This window comes from Perognathus longimembris, chromosome 24, assembly GCF_023159225.1.
Source record: "Perognathus longimembris pacificus isolate PPM17 chromosome 24, ASM2315922v1, whole genome shotgun sequence".
NCBI lineage: Eukaryota > Metazoa > Chordata > Mammalia > Rodentia > Heteromyidae > Perognathus > Perognathus longimembris.
In genome coordinates, this window is record NC_063184.1 from 29,229,848 (window position 1) to 29,256,696 (window position 26,849).

General features: G+C 40.1%; 1 protein-coding gene across 6 annotated transcripts in view; it reads left to right on the plus strand.

Annotated features, from left to right (window-relative positions):
* The window catches only part of Slc10a7 (solute carrier family 10 member 7), a 146,528-nt gene that overhangs the window by 46,121 nt on the left and 73,558 nt on the right, over positions 1 to 26,849 (plus strand). For 4 of the 6 annotated variants that reach the window (XR_007209057.1, XM_048333800.1, XM_048333802.1 and 1 more), the window contains one exon: positions 985 to 1,023. Coding sequence is in view for 4 of the 6 variants with exons in the window: in XM_048333800.1 (XP_048189757.1) it covers positions 985 to 1,023 (39 nt within the window). In the remaining 2 variants the exon portion in view is untranslated. Of the gene's footprint in view, positions 1 to 984; positions 1,111 to 5,555; positions 5,575 to 26,849 lie in introns of those variants that run through there. The other 2 variants (XR_007209058.1, XM_048333803.1) reach the window with 2 other exon arrangements.

The following is a 26,849-nucleotide window of genomic DNA, read 5'->3' on the forward strand; positions in this document are numbered from 1 at the left end:
CTGAGCAGAAGGCTGTTCAGCTACAGCTCTTAGCCTGGCTTGGACTTTATTCAAACTTGCGAAACTGACATCCTCCTTTCTACGACAGCATTGCTTCTCATGGCCACGATGATTAATTTAATTCTGCTCTGGATTTGCTGGAGATGGAAATAGGGGCTCTTTACTCCTTCTTTTGCCTTTTTTTTCTTTTTTTGTTCTTCTCCCTCTCTTTTCTTCCATCAGATTGGATGTGATACAGTTTTTTCCTCCGCTTCTGGGTACTATGGGAAGCTGTCAGGACTCTGGTGTATGTAGCCTGGAATGGGGTGATTGATTTAAAGTTCACAGCTATAGTACATCTGCTATGTATTTTCTTCGATAGTTAGGTAAGCGCAAAGTCAAATGTTCCTCCTTTTATTTTATTTTTGAGTATCAGATGGAAGCTTCTCATGCTGTGTCTACCTTAGAAGCACTGGCGTGGCACTAGGTCTTCTGATCCTAACTGCTTGGTTAGCTTGCTATAAAGTGTGTTGTATGGGAACCACCCATCTTCACCTGGTTGTTAGGAGTTCATAGAACTCACGCTCACCGATGGGGAACAATTCATGTCTGTCTGGCAATTCTCTTTTTCTTCCTCTCAATCATATGAATTTTTTTGGATGAATAAATCAACCTCTGATTGTTCTAGGTCTAGCAGAAAAATCAATACCAACAAGGTTTTGATTTACTGTTGGTGATGATTCTTCGGGGCCTGTCAGATAGCACCCATGGCAAAGCTTTCTGCTTGCACGTGAGACCTGTTATTTATGAATTCCTAGGCTGCACCTCATCTATTCTAGTAAACTCCAGGCCACTGGCCATTTTTGTAAAGCAGTGGCTAACTTTTCTATATGAGGCTGATGTTTGAAGGTTTTTGAATAGTGGGGGAAGGGAGAATGATAATCTTTGCTCTTCCTGTGCTTATTTACTTCCAGTAAGTTTTTCCTCCATTTATTTTCTCTCTAGGCAGCTGCGATATTTAATTCAGCCTTTGGAAGTTTTTTGGTAAGTAAAGATCATTTAACTTTGTTCATTCTAACTTTTGTTGTGATATTTGGATGCAAGAGTTTATAAAAGTTCTTGCTTATTTTTGTTGTTGTTTAAATGCTGGTTAAATGTAAAAGTCCCTGAATCTTTTCATGTACCTCGAATCATATCTTTTGGAAAATTGGCTAATGAGTACAGCAAATGTTAAATGTTCTCTTACATACTTTGGAGGCTTGGGTTTAATATTGCATTTAATGGATTCAAACAATCAATTAAAACACTATGCATCTCTTTATAGAGGTTTTGTCAATCTATTGATTATTTAATGAGGTCTTTTAGATTATTATTATTTTGTATCATGGGACTAGGGATTTGACAAAGGTAACCTGATCCAGATGCCCAGAAAGGGAATGCTAATGTTCGTGTCGACATGTCATTTATTTTGTCCGTTTCACTGTCAAAGAAACTACTCTCTTTTATACCTGTAAGAGATTTAAAAAAAAAAACCAACAACATTGATCTAAGGATAAAATTAATGAGTAATTTGCAAGGAAACGTGGTATTTTTAGAAGTTCCCACTATAAGTTACATGTAAACAGATTCAAAAGCTGTTCAGCCTTTATAAGCAGAACCAATATAAGGATGTTAGGGTTTTTCGTCATTACTTTTATAAAGATGTGATATCACACACAATTTGTATTTTGAATGAGTGAGAAAGGAACTCTTTCTTGGTAATACTATTTTTAATCCTAAAGGTTTGCTAAGTTCATGAAAATAAATTAGAATATTGTAGTTTCAACATGTAACTCATTAAGTGATATGTAATTTAGTGATTTATGAATGAGAATAAAGCCAGTGGGATGTAAACTGGTTCATGTATAGATAAAATATCAAGAATGTGTGTTTAAAATGTTCTTTGTATTGCCCCTTGTTACTGTATTCAAATGTAATTAAGGCTTTAAGCACACCATTACTCAGTGTTAATTCCACTAAGTGCTACCCAGGTTTTCATAGCTGTTGCCTTACAGAACTTTTAAGAATGTAGCTTCCTGTAAAACACATTCTTAGAGTATACCTTAGCTTTAAAGAGGTTGGGATTTTTTTCATTTGTTTAGAAGAGAGGGGTTAAAATCTTATTTTAAAATAACCTCTCAGGGTACTTAGTTTAGATTCATAATCTTTTGTTGAGTCATTTCATGAGTTCCAGGATTATTCTTACATTGTCCTAATAGCTTAACAGACTGTGATATCTATAAAATGTGATTCTGCTGAAAGTCAGTGTTTTATACATATATATCTACTACGAAGCATGGCTTCTTTAATTGAATCTCCTACTCTTGAAAATGCCAATGATAACTGAGAAAACAAAACTGAGGTAATTATCCAAGTGACTGAAGCAAAATACAAGCTCTTCTTTGGAGAACCATCCCATTGGAGGTAGCTTGAACTTGTTCTGGTTGTCAGAGACTCTCGTGATCTTTGACTAGCCGGCTCAGGGGTCACTGGGACTGGCAAGGGCTCTCTCACTGCTGGACACCCCTACTCTGATCTAGGGGTTCTTCCATAATTTTTTTGGTGCCTCCCCTTCTTAGCTGTGCATTCTTACAGTTTTATCTTCTGCTCGCTTTTCCTTTCTGTTTTTGTTTGTTTGTTTGACCTTAGTTCAGTTAAGCAATCGCAAGTATTTACTAACCTCCTGCCTCTCATAGATAGTTTTCTAGTAGTTGTGAAGGGTGCAGAGAAATAGGAGGTCGCCCACTGGTCCGTGGACATGAGCTACAGTAGGAGAAATAAAGTCAACGCTAACAAGCTGGTGGTAGCTCTCTTCTAGGGTGAGCCTGTCACCATGTGCAGTCCCAGGTGTGACATCAGGGACTTCCGAGCTTGGCCCTGAGGCACGGGAGGACTTAGGCAGCAGTAGGGACTGGAGGGGAACAGCACAAACAGTGACAGAGAGGCACAGCTGTCCCTTCCCATTCCCCTTTCCATTCCTTCCCCCGCCCCCATTTCCATCCCTTCCCAATCCCCTTTCCATTCCTTCCCCCCCCCATTTCCATCCCTTCCCATTCCCCTTTCCATTCCTCCCCCCCCATTTCCATCCCTTCCCATCCTCCTTTCCATTCCTCCCCCCCACCCCCATTTCCATTATACACAATCTAGATGGAGGCCGTCCACATATATAGATCTCGAATAGTCATTGATTTCTGCCTCCTTCACTACCACTCGTGGAATTGAGCTTCCTTCCTCACATTAGTTGAGATAGCTGCTGGGACTCCAGCCAGAACATTTGGATAGCAAAGTAAAGTGTCAGGAAAGCCTAGAAGAGCTCCCTAAGAAAGCTAAACCCGTTTTTGTTTTGTAAGTCACATTTTTGGAATTCCAAGACCACACCAACACCAATATCTTATTGTAGAACTTAGTCATATGATCACATGTAGTCACAGAAAAGGTTAGGAAATGTTGGTATTTTCCAGAGCTAAAAATTAGATTCTGTTACTAAGGAAGAAGAGGAGAATGGATAAAAGTCAGCTAGCACTTTCTTCACATAAGGAGTACATAACTGTCTTCAAGGGTTTGAAGGAATACTAAACCTCAGCGGAATGAGATGATAGGAAAGCTTGGGAGCAGTCATGGTTGAGTTTGAATTAGACGAGGACTTCTCTTACAGAAGGGAAAGTCTAAATTACAAATTTTGATTTTTGTTATTCCTGAAGGACAGTGTTATAGTTATGAAGTTTTTAGTTGAAGAACATAAGGATAAACAAAATGTATTTTCAATATTTATAGCTATGCATCACGGTAGGGCTTTTGGAGTCAGATTATCTGGGTTTCAATCCTTGACTGCGTACCATTCTAACAAGATAGGCTTCTTGAATATGAAATAGAGTATGATGGTATCCAAACAGAAGAACTGTGATGACGATTAATTGGGGCAATCGCTTGCAAATGTTTATATGATGTAGTGGGGCAGCTTTCAGCTAAAGTTGAGGTCTAGTTAGTCAAGCTCTGCAGGTTTTTCTTTTTGTAATATGTAACTGTGGACATCCATTAAAGGAAAAAAAAATTGATGACATCTGACTCAGCCTTAGAAACTCTAAAGTATGCTGGCTCATTGCTTATTCTCCATGAGTGACCATTCCTTTTGCATGTACATGATATAAAACGGTACTTATTTCAGATGACTCTAGAACTGTAAGTGAAAGGTTTTGGTAGAGATGAAAGGTTCTTTTGGACAAAGAACTCTGAGGGCATTCTCACTGTTGTTCAGGCATGTGGCTTCACCAACTATGAACTGTACATATTTCTAGCCAGATTAATAATGTCCCAAGTCTAATGAAAACTCAGCTATTTTAAGAACTGATTGTTGCAGAAAACTGTTTAAAAAATGTAACTGGACTGGTAATGATAGATGAATTCAATTTACATAATTTCCAGATGAAGAGAGTATTTAAACATCATACTACAGAGGAGAGCTTTAAGTTAACAGTTGATGTCATTGTCTCCTCTTCTCATTTAAATTGTTTTGCTTACAGTAGTTTTGGAACACATTAGTGATTTGAGATTTCCTTCTTGATGAAGTTTTAATAAATTTTGATAGTTAAATGCATCCCAAATAACTAAGATAGTATCACACTCTATCTCTATATATTTGTCTATGTAAAATTACGTATTTTGGGTCCATTCATTTTATATATTACTTCCTGATTAGAAGGCTAGTTCATTTGGGGTTTTTTTGTGTTTTTTTTTGTAGATATTGGCAATCTTTGAAAAATCCTACTTGAAATTTTCTTTAAGTTCAACAGATTCAACTGTATTGAAAAATTCTCCAAAATTAATTTAGGCCGCACAGGTTTTTAGAAGTTCAGCATTTTTTATTTGGAGGCTAAATTTACATATCTTCAAGGATTACAGGTTAAGTTTAAAAGGTGAAAATATAGAAGCTCTTCTTAAATTTCTTAGCCCATTTTAGAGTTTTTGATAATTCTTAATCTCCCATGGAAATCCTGATGAATGATAAAAGTTCATTTCCCAATGACTGTTACACCACCAGGAACAACATAAACATAATTTCTGACATAGTGGCAGTTACAAGAAAAATCCTTTTTGTGAATGCATAATATGGAATGGACAAAAAAGATGATGTGTCCCTGCATATTTTCCAAATCTCTTCGCTCTAAGTGTCAAGAAGTGATTTTCAAGCCCAGAGCTGGTGGCGGCTTCTACCTGTATAATCCTAGCTATTCAGGAGGTTGAAATCTAAGATCACAGTTTGAACCCAACCCCAGCAGAAACATTCAAGAAACTCCAGTTAACCAAAAAAGCAGGAACAGAGCTGTGGTTCAGGTGGTAGAGCACCAGCTGTGAGCATAAAAGCTAAAGGACAGCGCCCAGGCCCTGAGAGCAGGAAAGAAAAACAAAGAACAAAACAAGAGCTTACTTACCATTTGGGAAGGGCAAATGTACAAATTCCCAGATTCCTGTAGTTTTGCCCTCTAAAGATGCTATTCCTTTTACTACAGTTTTTTCTATAGGATGCATGTCCAGAAAAGTGTGTGTGTGTGTGTGTGTGTATCAGTGGAGTTGAAAACATGGCACATGGCTTGCTTGAGGTAGGAAAACCCTGTGACCGCTATATTTTGGGTTTGTATTTAAAACAAAGTCTAATCTGAAGCACTACACATTGGAAATGGGCTTGTTACTTAATAGAACTGTACAGAATCTTTGCCTCTTCCATTTTTGCAGCCTAGTTCTGCATGCTGTCTGACAGGACTTGTGTGCAAGTAAATGCATTAGTCACACAGACCATTTTTCTTGCAAATTTCTGACATAGATTTAATTATAGGAATGACCAGCAACTTACAAATCTAATTTTTGGTGGAGGCTGAGGCAAATTTTTTTTTTATTTTAATAATGATGGATTTTTTTTAAAGCAATGATTTCATTACTATTTAAAGAAATCTACTGGTGTAGAACTAGCCAATTGACTGGAGTTATTTTATTACCCTTTAACAAATGCCATGTACTTTCGTTTTTATTTTTATTAATTTTTAAAAAATGTCATCATTCCCAAACTAGAAAGGTAGTTGCTCCTATACCCTTTTGGGGAAAAAATAAATAGAAATTATTGTGAGCTAGCATGTTTATAAAGGACCTCCCAAGAAGTGTGAACTTAGCAGTTGGTCAAACCAAGCTTAAATTCCCTTAACTAGAACCCAAACTTCCGAGAGAACCCTTTAGTCTATGGCCATCATTAGGAGATTCCTCAGAGCAATGAATTGATAGTGTGGCAGGTAAATCTCATTTCCCTTATTCTATTTCTCCTAACTAAATTTTCCCCATGATCAATTTGTTTTCTTTTTTTTTTAAATATAACTATTCGTCATTGATCCAGAGGTTTCATCGGCAGATGGATAAAAATTCCAGATCAGATTAATTGAGGAAGGATGTTTGCGTAGAAAGATGCATCCTCACTGTATACAGATCTGCGAGTTTTTCAGATGAATTAATCATGGGAGATTGACCACAGGCCAGACACAAGGCATTTCCAGGCAGTTCCGAAAGCTCTTTCGTGCACTTTGTACTCACTCCTTTTCCACTATCCTCAAGCTCTAAATTTGATATTAGGTCATTTGCAAGATTTTCTTCTAATAAAGGTTTCTATAGTTAAATTAGGTCAGATTATCTCTATATTATTGGAATAATTGGTTTTAAGTATCAGAAAGTTTTTCATAAAAAAACTATAGTACAAGTGTGAATACTCCATATATTTAAATAGCTAGAGACTTACATGTAAGTGGAAGCAAATAATTTCCGTTTTATACCAGTGCAGAGAAATGTACTGTTCATATCTTTGAGAAGTATGCATAGTATAATGTAGTGTCTTATTTTGTTTTGTTTGTGTTGGTCCTGAGGCTTGAACTCAGGACCTAGGTGCTGTCCCTGAGCTTTTATGCTCAAGGCTAGTGCTCTACCATTTGAGCCACAACTCTACTTCTGGGTTTTCGGTAGTTAACTGGAGGAAATAAGAGTCACATAGACTTTCATGCCCAGGCTGGTTTCAAACGGAGATCTCAGATCTCAGCCTCCTGAGTAGCTAGGATTAGAGGCGTGAGCCACTGGCACCTGACTATAGTTTAGTTAACAACTTGTGAAATACATACTTAAATAGAAACGTGGAAGGAGAATTTTTAGACAGTACCAAAAAGGAAATGGTATCCCAGAAAAGAGTCAAACTATACAAGTCTGAAAAAATTAAAGAATGAACTTACTGGTGTTAGAAAAAATAAGGTCAAATACAAATTAAAAGACATTAAAAATACTTAGAAAATAGAACCATAAATTTAAGAAAGAAAGAAAGCAAAAGAAAAAAAAAAGAAAAGAAAACCTGCAAGGTTATAGTAAGGAGGCAGACAACTTGAATGTGCAATGTGATAGGGTTGCAGGTGAAAGCTAATGCAATCCATTATGTAGAAGCATCACATTACAGCTCTTGGCATCGGGGTGTAGGAGATTAATAACCACAAATAGTGCTCTCACTTTAGTCTGATCCTCCTGCGCTCTTATCACAGGTTAAAGTGTGTTCAGTGAGATGGGACAAGTCTGAGAAGTTTTAGAGATATATACATATATGTGTATATATATGTATATACACAAATATAATTGTATATTACATATATTGTATATATATACATTCTCTCTCACACACTCTCTCTCTATATGAACTTCTGAGTTGCTAAGAGGAGCTCTGTTCATTAGACATGATTTTTTAATGGAAATATTAGTTTTGCTTTTTCTTTTTTTGTTCTTGTGTGTGTGTGTGTGTGTGTGTGCTGGTAGTGGGGCTTGAACTCAGCGCTGTATGCCCTTTCTTGGCTTTTTTCTCTCAAGGCTGTCAGGAATGTGTCGTGGCGGACCCTTTGTAAGCTCACTGTATTTCTCTTCAGAAACTTGTGCAGATCCACCTTAGAGGAGTAGATAGGCTGAATATTAATCCTATTCAGGTAATGGTAGGTAATTACGAGGAAGAGAAATTTATAGGAGACCCTTGAGTTGATGCATTTTCTCGTTACAGTTGAATACACACAGGCCATCTTCATCAGAACTTTTGTTTTGTGAGGGTGAGGATGGAGGAAGGTAAGTTGAGGAGGTGATTCCTGAGGTTGATTCCATCGGGCTGTTGTAAATGGTGTGTCTGGCTCCCAGCAAGGGTCTGTTGCCCTTGGAAACAGACAGGCCCGGCCTATGTGCAGGGAATCTTTCCTAGATGATGTTCAGATAGGTGTTCTCAGTCGTCACTTTCAGGCTTGTTCTGTCGGCTTCCTTTGCTGAGTGGTTTTCCTGCCTTATAGTCTCACTATACCTTTATCTCTCACTGATATTAAACCCTTTGGAATGTTTCCAGGTGATTTTGCGCATCTCTGCTATTCAGGCATTTACTTCACTTCCCAGTTCAGGATGGGGAGGTAACATAGGGATTCCTGTTGTGCCTTCCTTAGATACTTTGGCCAACATGGTAGCCACATGTTGATTGTGGTCACATTGACATCAGTGAAAATGAAATAAAGTTGAACATGTGACTTCTTAGTCCTGCCAACCACTCGTGACCATTGGCTTCCGCCTGGTGGGCGGAGCAGTGGCCTTGAATATTTTCATCCTTGCAGGGTCCATGGGATAACACTGAAGAGTTGGTGTTTAATTAGCAAGCTCTGAATATAAATCAGTAGCTATTTTTAAAGCATTTATTTCTGTGTATTTATTTCAGATAAGAACCGAATTTCCTGTTCTGATTTTCTCTAGTGAATTTGAAGTTGAACACTTAGGTGTGTTTAGCTGGGCAGAGGCGTGTCATTATAATTACGGGTTGGTAAAATGTATGGCACTGGGGTGCATTGCTTGTTGAAGAATGCACAGGAATTTCATGCACACATTAGAGCTTATTGTGAGCACTATTTATTTCAGGATTAGAAAAAACTGATGTCCCTGCTAAACCTTTACTTGGAATACTTAAATTGTAATATACATCATTTTGGATTGTCATAGTTGTCGATTTCTTTTTTTTCCTCCCAATACTATACTATTTTGATCAATTACCAATATTCTTAAAAAAATACAGTCCTAGGAAGTTGAATGCAACCTCATAGTCATAAGGTATATACTATTTAGAAAATAGTATGAGATGGTTGTTAGAAATGCCTAAAAGTTCATTTTCAGAGTTTTAGTGTGACTTGACTTTTGACTTACGGTGGCCTTCCTTACTACTAAAGAGCTATTTCCTCTCCCACCCCTCCTGTGGTCCTGGGATTTGAACTCAGAGCCTCCAGCTAACTAGGCAAGTGCTCAGCCACTTCAACTACATACCCAGCCCCCCTTTTTTAAAGTTTATTTTTCAGATTAGGGCTCCTAACTTTGCTCAGGCTGGCCTTGAACCACCAGCCTTACCCTCTTGCCTCCACCTCCTGAGTAGCTGGAGTCCCAGGTGTGTATTACCTGCCTGCTCCTCTGACGTCTTCCCAACTCCCCTTTATACCTGAAAAATTATTTTCAGTACATCTGCTCTTTCTTGCATACCAGTTTGACTCAGTGGTTTTCTAACATTTCAATTCCACTGGTCAGTCAGATTTCAAAATAAATTGTAGAAAGTGCCTTATGTTTTCAGTTCTTTATTTTGCTAAATAAGGATTGCCTCTTGTTATAATGATGATCTCATCAGTTGAGTATGGAAACATAACTTCCAAAAGAATATGCTTCAGAATGACTTGAATGAGTTCAGCTTTATGATAGTCATACCACATTCTGCTGTTGCCCTCATTGATTTCTTCAGGCGGAATTCCTGATTCTAAACCCAAGCTATCCAGTATTAAAATTAACAAAGCTTTATTGGCTAGTTTTCTCTCTCTTTCTGTTGTTTCTTTATCAGTGCCTCCCTTTGGTGTTTTGAATTACCATTTTGATTTATAGTCTGTTATATTAAGGAAAGACTAATCAGGAAATACTGATATAATTAGGGCTTGTCAGAACATTTGACAAGTGATTGTAATGCATCATAAAGTTGTTTAACAGTCTTAATCATGGTCATTTTTATCTTCACTTTCATGGTTTAATTCACACTCATTTAACTTGGTATGGACTTCACTCTGTAGGGCCTCAGAAAAAGTAGATACCTCTTGCACACACCAGGGAAAAACAATAGCAAAGGTCAGAAGGAGAAAATAATGTGATAACTAAATCTAGGAGTTACTCTCAAAGAAATATATGAAACTTTGAATGTTAGGAAAAAGAACTTATATAGTTTAGAAAATGACATCTTTAAACATGTATGCAATTTTTCCTTGTAAAATTTTCTGTGAGCTTGAGATTCTGATGAAAGCATCAGTTTAGACATGCTCAGGTGCATATTCGCCTGTGTTTTAAGACACAGTTGTCGTTATTCTTGTTGTATGTTTGTTTTTGTGCAAGCACTGAGGCTCGAACTAAGGGTCTGGGCCTTGTTCCATAGCTTTTGCTGAAGGCTAGTGCCACTGAAGCCACAGTTTTACTTTCAGCCTTTTGGTGGTTGAGTCTCGTGGGCTTTCCTACCCAGCTGGCTCCATACAAGTCTTCAGGTCTCAGCCTCCTGACCAGCCAGGATGACAGGCGTACGCCACAGTTCCTGGCTGCCATTATTCCTCCAGATCACTTTTTATTGAGGGCTTTAAAGGAAGTAGATATTTGAGCTAAGGGAAGAATACCAATTTGTCACCAGGCATAGATCCCGCTCCTACCGTAAGTACACTGAAGGAATTAAGCGTCTACAAAAGTACACTTCAAAGATGATCTTAGTGTCTGGGGGGGGGGCTCTTCCTGAAGTCACGGTATGAGAAGAAACCTCGCAGAATGGACAGGAAGAGCTTAGGAAAAAGTAAGATGCAAAGCAAACAGAAGGAAACCTGGTCTGATGTATATCATAGCTGCCCTTCTGCAAGAAAAGAACACTTAACATGAAAAGCTTGCAAATTCATTAGGCGTTTTAGCTACGCTTTTGCATAGGCTTAAGCTTTAGCAATGTTCTCTTTAGTTAAGTATACTATATATGTATATAAAAACAGAATTAATTTTAGTGCTTGTCCAAAAGTTATTTCTTCTAAATAAGTAAAGACTTAATTTGCTCCTGTCAATATTATTGACATCCTAGCTGAGCCCTAACGTAGTCTATGATATGGCCTCTGAATTATAGTACGCAAAATGTAAGAATTAGAGAGAAAGACTGATGCGGCCTAGAATCTGTAAAGTATCAGTAGCTGGAGGTAGTTGTTCCTTTTTCGTTTAGTGCTCACGTCTGGCGTGTGAGAGTATGATAGCGTGGAGTGCTCAGGAGAGGGTTTCCGGGCTTTGAAAATCTTCAAGTGATGATGCAAGCCACCATGACAGTGGTTATGGCCCATCCTGGGAGAGGCCTTTACGTTCACTGTTCTATCTCCCACATACAGAGGTCACGACAAACACCATATCTGATACGTAGGGAATAATCTACAATGAGGAAGTGAATGAGCCAGCAGTCGTAGGTGACAATGAAATGAGGAAGGTTTTGTGGGGGAAGGCTGTTCTTGATGACTGGTGGAGACCAGGACAGACAGTCTCAGAAATAACCTTGACTGCGAGGCTTGACTTGGACTGGACATCGTGTGAAACAGTACGGAAGATTTTGCAAAGAGTCTCTCAGGCCTAACTTGGTGTATTGGGAGAAAGGGCCTGGTTACAGTGTGTTTATGAGTGACTCAATGACTCATGTGTTTTCTTAGACTGATTATCTAATCTCTGGGATATGATATTTCACCCAAACGATGCAGCAACATTTTTCAGATATTTTAAAATTTTATTTAGGTAGTTGTACAGAGAAAGTTCCAGATAACAAAGCAGTTTATGAATACCATGTCTTGATTAATGTCATCCCATCAACATGCTCACCTTCCCTTCAACATGGGTCCCTACAAGCAATGACTTTTGTTTTCTAAGCAGTACTTTAATACCATTTTTCTGCTTAGATATTCATACTGGTGAAGTTTTTCACGCAAGTATCTGGGATCTAACTTGGCAGAAAAGCCAGGAAGTGTAAGGGACATGCAGATATTATGGTGTCATGAACAAAAAGGGAAGTTTAGTGAGACAATGAATATGAGTCGATAAGGGGTTCGATTTGGTACCTCTCAGTGAGGTTATGACTAAGGGCAGACATGGTTAAATAAAGGACACATGGATGGATCTTAAGCCCAAATGAAGCCTTTTAGGTAGACTATTATAATTTCTTTCCTTTTGTGTTTTTCTTCTTAACCTCATCTTACCCTTTCTGTGCCAGCCTCCAGCTTTCCAGCTCACTTCCATTCACCCCCAGGCATTTTTTTTAGTATACGTTCACTTTCTTATTAGTTATGCCTCTGTTCTTTATGTTAGAACATTGATTTTCTTCTTAAACATAATTTTGACCCTTGGGTCAGTACCTAGAAGAATTGATAAGGTGAGGAATAAATATTTAAATGGAATGAATGATAACTTTTATACAGATTTCAATTTAAGATCATTTTCAAATTTAAAGTGTAAAATTATATCAGCAACAAAATTTAATTTCTCAGAGGAACACATCAATCATTTCGCCAACACCTGAAATTAATTAGGATCTAGAATGCTCATAAATGAATAACTTAATTCTCAATGAAATCTCTCCCCATTTTACTTCTGAAAATAGTATAAGCAATTTGTTTGGCTTTTAGGCCCAAACAAAGATCTTATTCTTTTTTATGCATATGTATCACATTTTTAGTTTTGTGAGTGTGTTTTTATTATGAAGAATAATACTGACTCATTTAAGTCCCTGATTTAATCCTACTGTGGCATCATAATTGTAAACCCCCCCAAATGAGAGGTTTGTGTAGAAAGTTGCTAGATACATGATACAGATGATATCTCCATCTCCTATGTGTGTGTGTATATACCTGTGTGTGTGTGTGTGTGTGTGTGTGTGTGAGCTAGTGTTAGGTAGACATTAGCTTAGTAACAGTTTCATAATTTTAAACAGTGGGTCCATGCTATTAGCAGTGGACACTGTTTGAGTGTTTTTTTGATAATTTATAGAGTTGATTATTCCAGCCTCAAGTGGAAGCTTAGCCAGAAAAGCCGCAAAGTACTAAATATTTGTCACAGTCCCTGGAGCATCGTTTCAGTCGGAGGGTCTGAGTTACGTGGGCCTCAGCCTCCTTTCCTCCTCGAGCTCTTTCTGTGGCTTGTCGTCGTCATCGTCGTCATCTTCTTCATCGTCATCGTCATCGCCGTCCGTTCAGATATTGTCTGTTGAGGAGTCACAGTCTTGGGGGAGGAGGCGGGGCGAGCCCTGTTGTAGCAAGCTTGCTGCCAACCTTTCACCTTGCTGTCAAGGTGACAAATGTTTGTCCTTAAAGGGAACACTGGAGGTTAAATCACCAGTGTTTCTCTCACTTATCTTCTTCCTCACACTGCCTGAGCCCTCAGCCAAATTTGTAGCTTAAGAACATCAGAGGATTTAGCTGCTCTTAACCTCTGTGGACCTTTACTTAGAGGTGTAGTTTTGTAAACTCAAAATACTAACAGTATAATGAAATCAGAATTTGCTGAAAGTTACTCTTTAAGTACATTTTTCAGGACTTATTCAGGAGCAAAAGATTGGGGGGGTATGTTTAAACTTTGAGAGACAGTATTGGGAACTTTTCAAATATATAATGCAAGTAGATGATTTAATTTTAATACCAACATGTGTTAGGGAAGTACACACACCTTTAGAAAGAGAGACAGAGGAGGGAGAGAGGGGAGAGGGAGAAATTACTCTGAATTTCTTCATCTTTTTTTGCCCATTCCATTCTGAATAGAAGTTAACATAGTTTATATAGAAGTTAGAAATAATATAAACTGTCCTATGCTCTGCTTAAAATCGTTGAGTAGATTTTGTGAGGTTTATACCAGCGTCCCTTCTGTGGCTTACAAGGTCTTGCGTGCTGTATCCCTTGCCTTTCTCTCTCCAATTTTACTCCATTTTACTCCTTCACCCCCCGCCCCAAGGCATCTGTCCTTAGAGCAGTTTCACCAGCTCATTCATTCACATTTTAAATGATAAAATTATATAATCTAGCTGCTCCGGGAGTCTCTTACCTCCACCTCCTGGGTAGCTGGGACCCCAACTTGCCTTTGAGATAGAATCTAATGACAGCCAGCCTCAAGCCATGATCCTCCTGCCCCCTTCCTCCCAGGTAGCTCCGCTTCCATGCACGAGGCACTGCGCCTCTCCGTCTCCTGAAGAAACTTCCCATGGTTTTACTCTTGCATTGATCACTCCAGTTGGTGGCTCTGTGTGGCCGGTCCTGCGCTCATGCCAACCCATACTGACGTCAGGGCGCAGCCAGGTCACCGAGGCTTTCCTCTAAACAAGTAACTATTGCATCGCAGCGTCCTCTGCTCTGGGGTACCTGGACTTAGGGTTCTGGCTTTTCTCTTCCTCTAAGGTAACATTATCACTCAGTCATTCCGCCAGCCGTCTGCTCCATGCCAGACCGGGCTACACTCTGAACATTCCCGGTAAGAGGAATCCGGTGCCTGGGCAAGCAGCCTGTCCTCTTCCATTTCCACAGACCCGAGAAGCACTTTGTTCTGAGGGATGGCCAGAGGAAAGAGAGGGAGCCTAGAGAGCTCCCTGCTGTACCCGCACCACGCCCCCAGGTCTGGAGGCCTCACTCAGCCACAGTCCCAGCCATCTCAGGCTGGGTTAAACAAGTTCAAACGTGAATCATACATCTTCATACTGCAAGTCGTTTCATGGGAGATGTTTCTAATATATTCAAAATTAACTCACTGCAGTGTACTTCACTTATTTAATTACACATAGGCCCTGCTAATTCTTAGCGATGTTTATCTAGTCATGAAATACTTATGACTTCTTACATTTGAATAGCTTCTTACAGATTTCAAAGCACTTTTACCTCTCTTTTCTCAGGTGAAGAATGGATGGGTTGCTATTTTCATCGTATTTCTGTTACATCCTTTTTTGTATAATAAATTTAGCCGACCAGGAACAGGCCCCTGCAGGGAAGAAATGGTAGAAACTGAAATGCTGAGAACCAAACAAGGAAGAAAAAGGCACAAGTATTATATCCAAGTCTATAACTAAGAGTCCCCTTGCTTAGGGATGCTCACAGACTTACTGTGCCCCTACGCCCCGAAGGGATTGGTGTGTCATGGCAGGAGGGAGAGAGCTTTCATCTACACTTATGATTGGAGGGCATCCACAAATGATGAAATTCTATGAAACCTACCTTTAAAGGAAGAGAGAGAAATGGTGATAGGTACTTGAATGACATTTAAAATAGTATGCACAATTAATATTAGTGTTTACAGGGAATGTATACTACAAACATTGACAGCATTAATTAAGTAACTCGTTTCAAAATTACCTTTTGAGATGATAAAGGACAATGTTCTTGAATGCATCACGTGAACGTCTTTGGATCTCTTTTTGAGCAAGTGATTATATTCGGTAATGTAATTTCTTTTGGCTGGATGGACAGAGTAAAGATAAAAGGCGACTGTGGAGATAACAGCACACTTCACAGCTGACTGAAGCAGGTGTTGGAAATGCAGATGAAGTGGAGAGACTAAAGACTGTACAAATTTGAAGTGAAATTGCCACGGGTCTGCACGCAGGGTTCTGTACGTATGAAGTCATGGGCAGTTAAATTATTCATCTTATTGTGTGAACTAGTTCAGGAGTTAGGGAAAAGGTGCCTTTTACGTTTAAACTGCTTTTTCTCTTCCTCCTTTTATCTGCACTTGACAAGCAAAATGAACTTCGTTTTGTAAGTTTTATACCTGTGAGTGAATGACTTACTTCTCTCTCTCTCTCTTTCTCTCTCATATACACAGATATAGACACACACACAGTCATGAGTGACAATGTAAAACAACAGAAACTAGAATTTATTTTTTGAGTTCACTTTTATGATGATGACAGTCACTAAGGACAGACACACACACATGAAAGTAGTCCTGCAGTCATCATTAACATAGATCTAACCGTGAACTATTTCTCAAGTGTCTGTATGTGCATTATTATTCTGTGCTAGATTAGACTTAAAAAATACTACGTCTTATTAAAATTCAAGTCCTGATTTTTTTTTTGTCAAAAAACTAAACAGACACAGTGATTCAGGCCTATAATTCTTGCTACTTGGAAAGTAGCTAGGAGTCTGTATTAAAAGCTTGTGAGATTCCTCCTCAGTGATTTGGACATGGTAGCGTCTTCCTCTCATTTCAGGTTACATGGGGGGCACAAAGGCTGAGTACAGGAGCACATGCCTTTCATCCCAGCGACAAAGGGAAGCACAACGAGGATAGCAGACCAGCCAGGGTATAATAAAGCAAGACTCCCTGTTCAAAACAGTCTAGCATATTGGCTCACATGGTAGAGCTCTTGGGAAGCAAGCATGAGTCTCAGTTCAAATTCTAGTACCATTCCTGTTTATATGTATGCATATGTATATGTGTTTATGAATATATATATATATATACTTTATATGAAATTTTAAAGCAGGGTTAACATTTCAAGGAAAATGTCAAACTTCCCCAAATTACTTCTTTTCTCATTTTGCTTTTCGGTCTCATGAGCTGGCAGACCTGGCTTAACAAAGTACCATGCTGTGACATAGGTTAACACTAGTACCCGAACCTCACCATTGGTGAGCTCAGGTCACTTTAAGGCACCTAAGGAAGTGTAACACATTTATGAAAATAAATCACAAATTCTTAGATCTCTTTTTAGAGGTAATGAAGCTATAAACAATGTATTCCTCTTTTCTTTACAGTACATATTTTATCTCTGTTATGGAATTATTGAAATTTTGATTTGATTATTTTTACAAGTCTATAGGCTTAAAGTATCTTATTTTTAGGATAAAATTTCAAAGTTTAAAAGGTTTGGTTTAGAATTTGTTTTCCCTCTTTGATAAACTGTGGGATTCTGGATATGTTGATTAGCATCTCCTGACCCAAATTTCTCTAAATGTAAAGCGAAGTAGTAACGTGCAGCCCACTACTAGAAAAGGTTATATGGTTATATATAAGTCATTGTGCCTGGCACATTTTAGAAACTCCAGGTGTATCTATTTGCCCTTTCATTTGAGGTAGCATTCCTTCCAGAAAGTTCTGCCTCTGATATATTCTCATTTTAATTTTATACATCCACTTGACAAGCCAAAGAGATTAACTTTTTGAGGTTTGGTGTAGCCTTTCTGTAGCTTCTAGTTAGCTTTGTAGTTAGAGATTTGGGTAAGAGTTACAGAACTAAGAGTAAATTAGTTAAAATAATCAATTATTTAATGATTTACTAGTTAGTCCTTCCAGAATTTGAATCTACAAGGCATTTATATATCTACCTAATTAGATTTAAAACTACAACAAAATAAATTACAGGTAGAGATATAGACAGATAAAAATGACTTTGCTCTTTTTAAGACAATCTCAGTTCATTGCCCTCAAAGTTACGTATATATCCTTTAGATGTTTAACTCATCCAGTCCCCCATCCCACCACGTATGAAGCTGACAGTATTTTCCAAATTGATTTTCTATCTGTACTGCTCTAAACGTCCTAACCATATCTGAAACCTCATTAAAGGCCTCTTCATCATTCTTCTGACTCCATTAGTTATGGCAGCCTCTCAAAATCTGGTTTTCTTAGTAAATTTCATTATTGTGGTTACCAATTCATTATGAAATGATCAGAGACACAGAGGGGAGCGAGGAGGGGAGGACCTAGGGCCTAATGAGAGATTAGGACTCTCTGGTCTGGAAAGGAGAAATGATTGGGTGTAGTGGTTCAGGTGGTTCATGTCAGTAATCAATATTTAGATGGCAGAGACAGGAAGATGGTGAGTTTGAAGCTAGCCTGGGCTACATAGTGAGAGTTTGTCTCAAGAAGAAGGGGGACAAAGGAGAAAGAGAAAGAGAAGGCAAGAAATGAAAAAGGAAGGAAGGAGAGAGGGAGAAAGAGAAGGAAGGAAGGGCAGAAGGAAGGAAGAGAGGGAGGGAGGGAGAGGGAGGGAGGGAGGGAGGGAGGGAGGGAGGGAGGACTCAAATTTCGAATGTCATAAAGAAAATGAATGCAAACCATAGATCAAGTAGAGGTGGTGTTCTTGAAACTTACTTGGAAAAGCCAGAGCAAAACAGAAATAGAGCTCCTACATGGAGGAATCTTCCTTGCCTGTGTCCTCGCACTCAGAACTTCCCTCAGAGGGCTGCTCTCTGTCACTGAGGTTTCCTTCTGTAACTCTCACTTAGCTCTGAAGGTGTGTGTGTATTCACTTGAATGTGTAGCTGGAAAGAAGTTGTGTACTTTCATATTTTTAACCCATGCTAAACATATCTTCATAGTACCTATTATCTTATATTAGCCTACTTAAAAAAATGCCATAAAGTTTATTCTGATCTAGTTTTTACCTTACTTGACCTTTGCAAATTGAACCCAAAAAGCCTGATTGAAATCACCTCAAAGTACAAATAAATTAGTTTTATATATTCTTTGACCTACATTTTTTAACTCCATGCCTTTTATTTAATTAATTTATTTTTTGGCCAGTCCTGGGGCCTTGAACTCGTGGCCTGAGCACTGTCCCTGGCTTCTTTTTGCTCAAGGCTAGCGCTCTACCACTTGAGCCACGGGGCCACTGGTGGCTTTTTCTATGTATGTGGTGCTGAGGAATCGAACCCAGGGCTTCATGTATACGAGACAAGCACTCTTGCCACTAGGCCTTATTCCCAGCCCACTACATGTCTTTTAAAGTTAACATCTTTTAAGCATTTTGTAATTGCAAGTATACTATCATAGGATCAGAACACTGTTTTGTCACAGATGTGGCTTTGCACCTCACTTGCGGTTCTGTGGACTCGTGTGAATTTGGACAGAATCCCCACTGTTCTGATCATTTCCTTGTCCTTCTGCAACTCAGGGTTGTTCAGAAATAAGTCCAGAAACAGGAAATGCTCGTCAGAATTGCTGCATGCGAGAGGCGTGCCGTCTGTTGCCTCCCCTCATTTTCTTTCTTTATTCCTTCCCTCACCAAGAGCGGGCCCACAGATCTCCGGGGCACAGGGAAATACAAAGCTTATTAATAAAGGACCCCAGCGACAGGGCACTGCGCTGCCCTTTTCTTCATATTTGGCCTCTCTGCTTGTATCTCATTCTTACCTTTGTTTCTGTAATTAAGTCATCCATCATCATCCGGAAGATGAACTCAGCCAGACGGCGAACGTAATTTGGGGGAGGCTGAGGGGAGAACACAGAGGGCCAGGGAGGACTGAGAGCACTCAGGACCCCCGAGGACCGCCGGGGTGCCAGCAGCCTGTGAAGTGGGGTGGTTAGAATGGAAAACATCTTCCCAAACACAGGCCTTCTCATCTCTAAGAGAGCTCAAGTCCCTGCGAGACTGCTTCCTTAGGAAAGCAAACTTGACCTGCTCTGAGTTTCAGAACCATTCTTTTCTCTCACTGGTACTTCTTTTGTCTTTGTGTAGCATGTTCCTTATTGCTAACCTTGTCTGCACTTTTATTTCCTTTTGGAGCAGTACCGGAGTTTGAACTCAGGGCCTTGGGCTCACTCGGATCATACTTCATGGGCATCTTGGGGCTTGGCTATGAATCCTGACTTCCTCTTCTCTGTCTCCAGTATCTCCAGTATCTCCAGTACCAGAAAATTCCTGGGGAATTTTCCCCAGGAACATCAAAATTCTTGTGTTGCTAAATAGGTGTACTTCTTGCCCAAATACCCGATTGGAGTGGGATAATGAAATAAGCATTTCAAGCTTACACGAACCAAGTAGAGGTAGTGCTGTCTGCATCCCTTACCTATCTGCATTTCTTGTTTTCCAGTGGTCCTACTGCCACTTAGCTTTAGGCGTGTTCCCTTCATTTGTCCTTTTTCATTGTCTCCTGGCCCCTGATCCATCAGAAAATCCTGTTGGATCTTCCCACAGCATCTCTCCTCAGTTTATCAACTGTTCTTCCTCTTCACGGTAAACTATCCAAATCTACGGATATGTCACCCACTCTTGACCAGTTAGTTCTCACTGGTATCCCGGCCTCTATCCCAAGCCTCCTAAAATCGTGACCCCCACACCTTAGCTAAGTCAACAACCTTACATCATGTCACCAGACCCCGCTCCAGCTCTCTCCCCGTTGTAAAGCACCTGTTGTTTTCCCATTGCCCTTAGGATGAATAAAATCCAGGTTCTATGGGGGAGAGGGCAGTACGGAGGTTTGAGCTCAAGGCCTTGCACTTACTAGGCAAGTGTTCTACTGCTACTTCAATCATGCCCTGGCTCTTTTCAGATAGAGTCTCACTTTTTGCTTGGACCAGCCTGGGACCCAGCTATTCCTACTTAAGTCTCCTGAATGCTGGGATTGCAGGTGTGCACCACTATGCCAGGCTCAAATCTTGACCCCGTAGGCCAACCAGTAAGGTGCTACTAGACGTACTTTCCTCTGCAGCAACATATACACCATGCCTCGCTCACACCCTCCACCCCTGTGTGCAACACACTACAGCAGACACAGACCTTATCTCCTTACACATGCCGCCCCTTTTCTCCTCCTCGGGGACACTGTATCAGCCATTCCTTCCTAGCCTCTTTGCTGGTGTTTACCCCTCCTTGTCACCCAGGTGTCAGCTGCCCTGAAAGTTCTGCAGTGACCCACCCTGACTGAGTACCTCCCCAGAACTTTGCCTCCCATCACCCTGCTTTATTAGCAAGGTTGCTAATACCAGAACTCACCTTGTCCATTTCTGTAGTGGCCATCAACCCCTCCTACGGCAGAAGCTTTTATGTGTACAGCGCACAGGTCCTAGGACGTGGTGTGTGCTAAACATCTGCAGAGTGGAGGACCCGCTTTCCAGGACCCAGCTGAGACAGAGACGCCCTCACGTGGGAGTCTCGCCAGTCCCTGATCTGTGGGCCTCGCTCGTGTTCAGGGTTCCACTCCTCCCTCCATGGCTACTTTTTCCCATCTCCCTTCTTTTCTCCTTCACAGTGGACTTGTGTTTTTTGTTCCCATCACTACAAAATCTCTGGAGAACCACATTTCATCGCTCTTAGTTTCTGACATCACTCAGAGATTCTTTCCTGAAGTATAGAAATTCCAGCATGCTTTAAATCTGTTTCTTATTAGATCAAATTAAAGGGCTTCCTCATCACTCCTCCAGGGCCTGTCTTCGGTGCTTATAACAAATGTCCCACTGTTGCTAAGAAGTGGATTTACTGCATATTCTTCTTTGGTGCTTCTGGCTTTCTTGATTTTTTTTTTTTTCCCTGACACTCGTTTTGTGAGGAAGAACATTTTTTCATACGACTTCTCCAAGTAGAAACCAGAAAGGTAATTAAAGGCAATTAAATACTGACTGAAGCTAAGATAGATGCACCCATCCCCTTGTGTGTGGATGTGGAAGTGTGTGTGTGTGTGTGTATGTAGAAAGTAGACGTGTGCAGGTGTGAAAAGGTGCATGCATGCAAGAATGTGGCATGAATTCCCCTCTGTGTGGCTCTCCCTTCTACCTCAGTAGCCATTGCATTACCAAATCCGCGTGCAAGGTGGAGAAGAGGGTTGTCTGTATTCCGGCAGAGCAGAATCTTCCCCTCTGGCTCAGCCACAGGAACCTGCTTGTGTGCGCACGTAGTCCCTGCTTTCCGGAACCACAGGATGCGCCCCCGACACGTCAGGTTCTGATTGGCAGACGCACCCGTGCTGTGTCCCCACCGCTTCCACCCGCATCCGCGCCGTCTGAATCGCTGACTGCCTCAGCAGCGAGCACTTCACTTCGTCAGTGTCTGGTCTCCAGAGTCTCAGCCCCAAATGAGCAACTTCTTATATTATTGCTTCTTCCAGTCGTTGTTGTTTTCTGCTTTAATTCCCCCTCTAGTGTTATATCCTTATCATCTTACTCCTGAGAATCCCTAAAGGTATGCAATGACTATTGAGGCATCCGGCCACAGTGTGTTAGTTGCACTGGAACAGCCCACACAGCTAACATTTCAACATCAGCCAGCAGGTCTCAATGAGGAAATTGGGGGTACAGTCTCCCTCTGCAGCGTGAACCTCTGGAGCGCTGTTAAGCATGGGGCAGGGAAAGGTTCAAGTGCCCCCAGTGAGGGGACCAGGGTCCTGCTGTCTTCATGAAGATATGCAAAGGTCAGGGTCACAGTCAATGCTATACATTATTGGGGTTGTATTTTTTAAGGCCAACTTATCCAGAAATTTCTGAACAACTTTGCTGTTGCTTCTACTTAGGAAAGCTTAAAGGAATTCCCTCAGGTCTGAAAACTTTTCCAACATTATTTTAGTTGACAGATTGTGTGCAAGTGGCCCTGCTTTGAAGTGAGTCTTATTTAATCCACAGTAAACCATCTTTTAGTTCTTACATCAGTCTTGACTTTATTAAAGTCAAAAGTAATGTTTAGGGAGGGTAAAATCATAAATATGATTCATAAATACTTTAAGAAACAACAACAACCGAGCTCGTAGTTGAATAGAAATCCCACTTAGAATTGTAGTTTATCTTTGAAAGAAAAACTTCTGGGAATGAGGGTAAACTGGTTTAAGAAAAGAAATCGAATATTATAGGATTTGAAAATCTAGTTTAGCATATATTAGATTAATGCCCTGTAAAATCCCAAAGTCTGAATTCAGTTAGTGGAATGTTTGACTTAATTCTCTTGTTTTCTGTTTTCCTATACTTTTTCTTTTGTTATTTATGGTTCAGTCCTCCTAAGTTTTTTTTTTCTTCCTTTTTAGCTTTAAACATTTAGTGCTGAATTTCTAAAGAGCTTAGTCCTTCCCTTCTCCTCTTCTTCCTCTTCCTCCTCCTCCTTTTCTTTTTCTTTCTTGCAACCTTTTGAGCACCTAGTGGTCAGGAATTTTTCTATGAATAAAATCCCTCATTTTATGAATACACTCACAATCCCAGAATGTTAACAATATACATAGTTTTTGCTTGCAAATAAGCAGGGATTTAAATTTTTTGTTCATAAAGAGCACTGTTGATAAAGGCCTTTTCATATTCTTGTATCTTAATGTGTTTTTGTTTTTTAAAATATGCTGTAGCTGATTGAAATAAATCTGATTTTGACTTGGGCCACACAACTGTAATTCCTTCAAAAACCTGTCACTCTGCAGTATATTGAAGGTGATGTCAGCAACAATTCCTGCTTTATTTAGAGTAATGTAATCTCAGACTATCAACCTTTCCTACTTCCATGAGCTTTTGGCTTTCAGACCAGAATGCGCAAAATAATTTATTTTATTTAGAGCTTCTGGTAAAATGTCCATCACATATTTATTTAAATGTGCACCATCCGCTGAAATAAGCTTTCCTGCAGTATCTGTGTTGCTTTCCATGTTCTGAGTCCTTTGAGTTACTTTGGTTTTATTTCATTAGTTATTCCTTTATTGAAAGGTTAGGGTAATGGTTTCTTCTGTGATCCGAGACTTGAGCCAAGTATGTCAGGATCTAGTAGCCTTCATAATCCTCTTTCCATCAAGTGTGCTGGTATAGACCTGAGATCCCAGCTACTTAGGAGGTAGAAGTCAGCAGGATCCAGAAATGAGGCCAGGCCGGTCAAAAAGTTAGTGGAACCTCTTCCCAACCTCAAGCCTGATGTGATGGTTTCCATCTGTAATCCCAGCCAAGCAGGGGTTGTAGGTAGGAGAATGTAAGAAATGCAAGACTATCTGAAAAAGAACTGAACTGAAAAAGAACTAGAGGGTGGGCTCTATAGGTAGAGTGCCAGCATGAGACCCCAAGTTCCAGCCCCGGCGCTGCCAAATACACAAATTCTCTTCAGAAGGACACGGATAGAGAACCGGCTAGGTTTTATGTCTGAGCCAGAGAGAAGGAATAATGAATGTTAGGATGTGTGAGTGGGGCAGGAGGATTATAGGTGGTGGTATAATAAGAACAATCCGTGATGCATATATAGCGGAAGGAAGAATGACCAGCAGCTCGAGTTTAGGGCTGAGAACCTGGCTTGCTTTAATGAGGACATCTCATTGAGTTCCGTGAATGTTAAGTTCTAAAAAGTCCACATTAATCAAAGGAAAGCAAATGGCATATATAGTTATCTTCAAAGGATCAAACACATATTGACATATCGAATAATCCAAGTAGCAATGTTTTGGCAAGGCATTTGTGCTGTAGGAATATCTTGGCTTGATTTTTTTTTTAAATTAATGTCACCACATCTGAACACAACAGAGCATGTGTGCTGCTACTATGCATCAGGAGAAGACGTGTCGACACGTGAGTCCCAGCACGCCACTCCTACGCAGCCGTGTGCATGCATTCCTGTGAGACAGGCCCAGTGCTGCTAGTGGCTCAGGCCCACAGTCCCAGCCACTCAGGAGGCTGAGCCCTAGAGAACACCTGTTCAAAGCTAGCCCACGCAGAAGAGTTCTCCAAACATTGTCTCCAATTCACTAGTAAAATACTGGGCTGGAGGCATGGCTCATGGAGTAGAGCACCAATCATGAGTAGAAAAGGCGAGTGGATTGCATGTCCAAGAGTTCAAGCTCCAGTACCAGTCTAAAAAAGGGAGACGAGTGCATAGAAACGTATGAAATGCAAGACAGTAGGAGGCCTGCGTGTTAACAAGGAAGCATGTGATGGGAGGAAGAGGTGATGCGGTAAGAGAACGATATAGAAGGAAATTGGAAATAACCAGGGAACAGAGATATTGACTGGAGATTAATATTCCCTTTACATGTTTCTGATAGCCAAACAAAGTTTATCTCACAAGGCCCGAGTTTAACAAATATATTCCTTCTCTTCTCATGAATAAAATGTAGAGAAATGCAATCCCATGGATAAGAACAAGGCTCTGAATCTTTTCCATTCCTTTCATGTGGTCATGTGATCACGGTGGTCATATTTACCATGTGTGTATCAGATGATGGATCTGTAGGCACCCTTAACTAATATATATTCATAGACATGTTAGAGCTGGGGCTATGTGTGTATGTACATACATATACATACAGACATAAATGCATAAGCCCACGTAAATATATACAGCCATATAAAAATCACAATATAGCCAATGTGTTTTTCTTTCTTTTCTCCTACCACGAATCCTTCAATCACTGTATTTTTTAAAAAAATTCTTGAGTAGTGGCATGCATGTTTCAGAGATGAGGAAAACAGAAGCACATTTACCAGTTTCTTTAATCTATAGGTACATTTACAGTGCACATGTGTTATGCATAAGGACTACTTTATGATATAGATTCAAACTCTGAGCAGCGGACTAGGCGTAGCAGGACCCAGTGATCCTCTATGCGTCTTGATGAACACAGCCCACGTGCGCACACACAAGAATAGATCACACTGGGTTTCCCCTGAGCTCCCTTTGCAGACAAGCCCATCTCCACCATGACAAAATTCCCACAAGAGTTTGCATTATTAATGGCTTGAAATCTGTAGGATTCAGCAGATATGTTCAGTGTTATTGATGGCAAACTTTATCTCTTGTATTTCTGAGACACATAATGAAATCGAGAGTCCCTCAAATGAACACGGTTAGCATTTAGGCTAATTTTGTAGAGGCCAATGGGCTTTTGCTTCAGTGTATGTAAGTAAATACAGGTGTTTTCCCCCCCCCTCCCTCTTACAGCAGGTTGTACAGAGACAGAGGGAGAGAGAAATGGCATTAATTTATGAACCCTTCCTGCCTTCTTGGTGCAGTACAACCTGTGAGGCAAGATGCTGTAATTACTCTTACTTCACATTAATGAGAACTTTTAATGACAATTACTGATTAGAGTTAGAGATGTTTGGGGACCTTAGAGAAGATGTATTGACTTTCAGGGGACAAGGCTTCATCTGCCTTTTGTACAACTCAGTCTCGAATAATTGACTTAGCACCAGATGCAATCCAGCTCTGCAGACCTGTCTAGGTGTTTGAATGGACTTTGAGGGGCTCAGCAGCACTTTCTCAACTCCAGTGAGGGCAAAGAGGTCAAGAATTCCCTTGGCTTTTAGCAGTGTCTTTAGGCTTTTTTTCTTTCTTGGTAATGGTCACACAAACTACTTTCCTTTTTGGCACCAAGAATAAGCCATAGTTTAGCCTGCTCTTCTTTAGAGACATTGATTTGTACAGTCACACATAGATACCTGACATTGTTTTCCTCTTAACACATTGGCAGTGTTGGAATTTGGGAGGGCCAGTGTTGAAAAGCTCTGGTATGCTGCATGTAATGTAACATGAGAATTGTAATAACGATGACAAACTTCAGCCATGATTAGGTAGGAAGAAGGAGGTGTAGGTGGGCTACTGCATAGCAGGGTGACTCGATAATAATAATTTCCTGTGTATCTCCACAAGCCGGAAGAAAGGATTCTGAATGGGTTGCTATAAAGAAATGATAAACACTTGAGAAGAAAGATAGGTTAAATATGATTTAAAGAGTGCACAATGTGTCAGAATTTGTGTGTGTATGTGTGTGTGTTTGTGTGTGTGTGTGTGTACACACATATCAGTTAAAAGCAGACTTAGACATTAAGGACTAGTACTGCTTATACAAAGCACAACTCATAAGGTCTACCTGTCCTTTCGAAGCAAACTGTCAGTGTAAACACCTAGACATTTCAGTTATGCAGCACACTGAAATACATGTAGCAGGATGATTGTGTTCTGTTGTCACTATCTCTCTCTTCTTCCTCTTTTTCTTTGGTGCCAATACTAGGGCTTGAACTCAGAGCCTCTCACTCTTGCTTGTTTTTTTGGGTTTTTTTGCTTAAGGCTTGTACTCTTC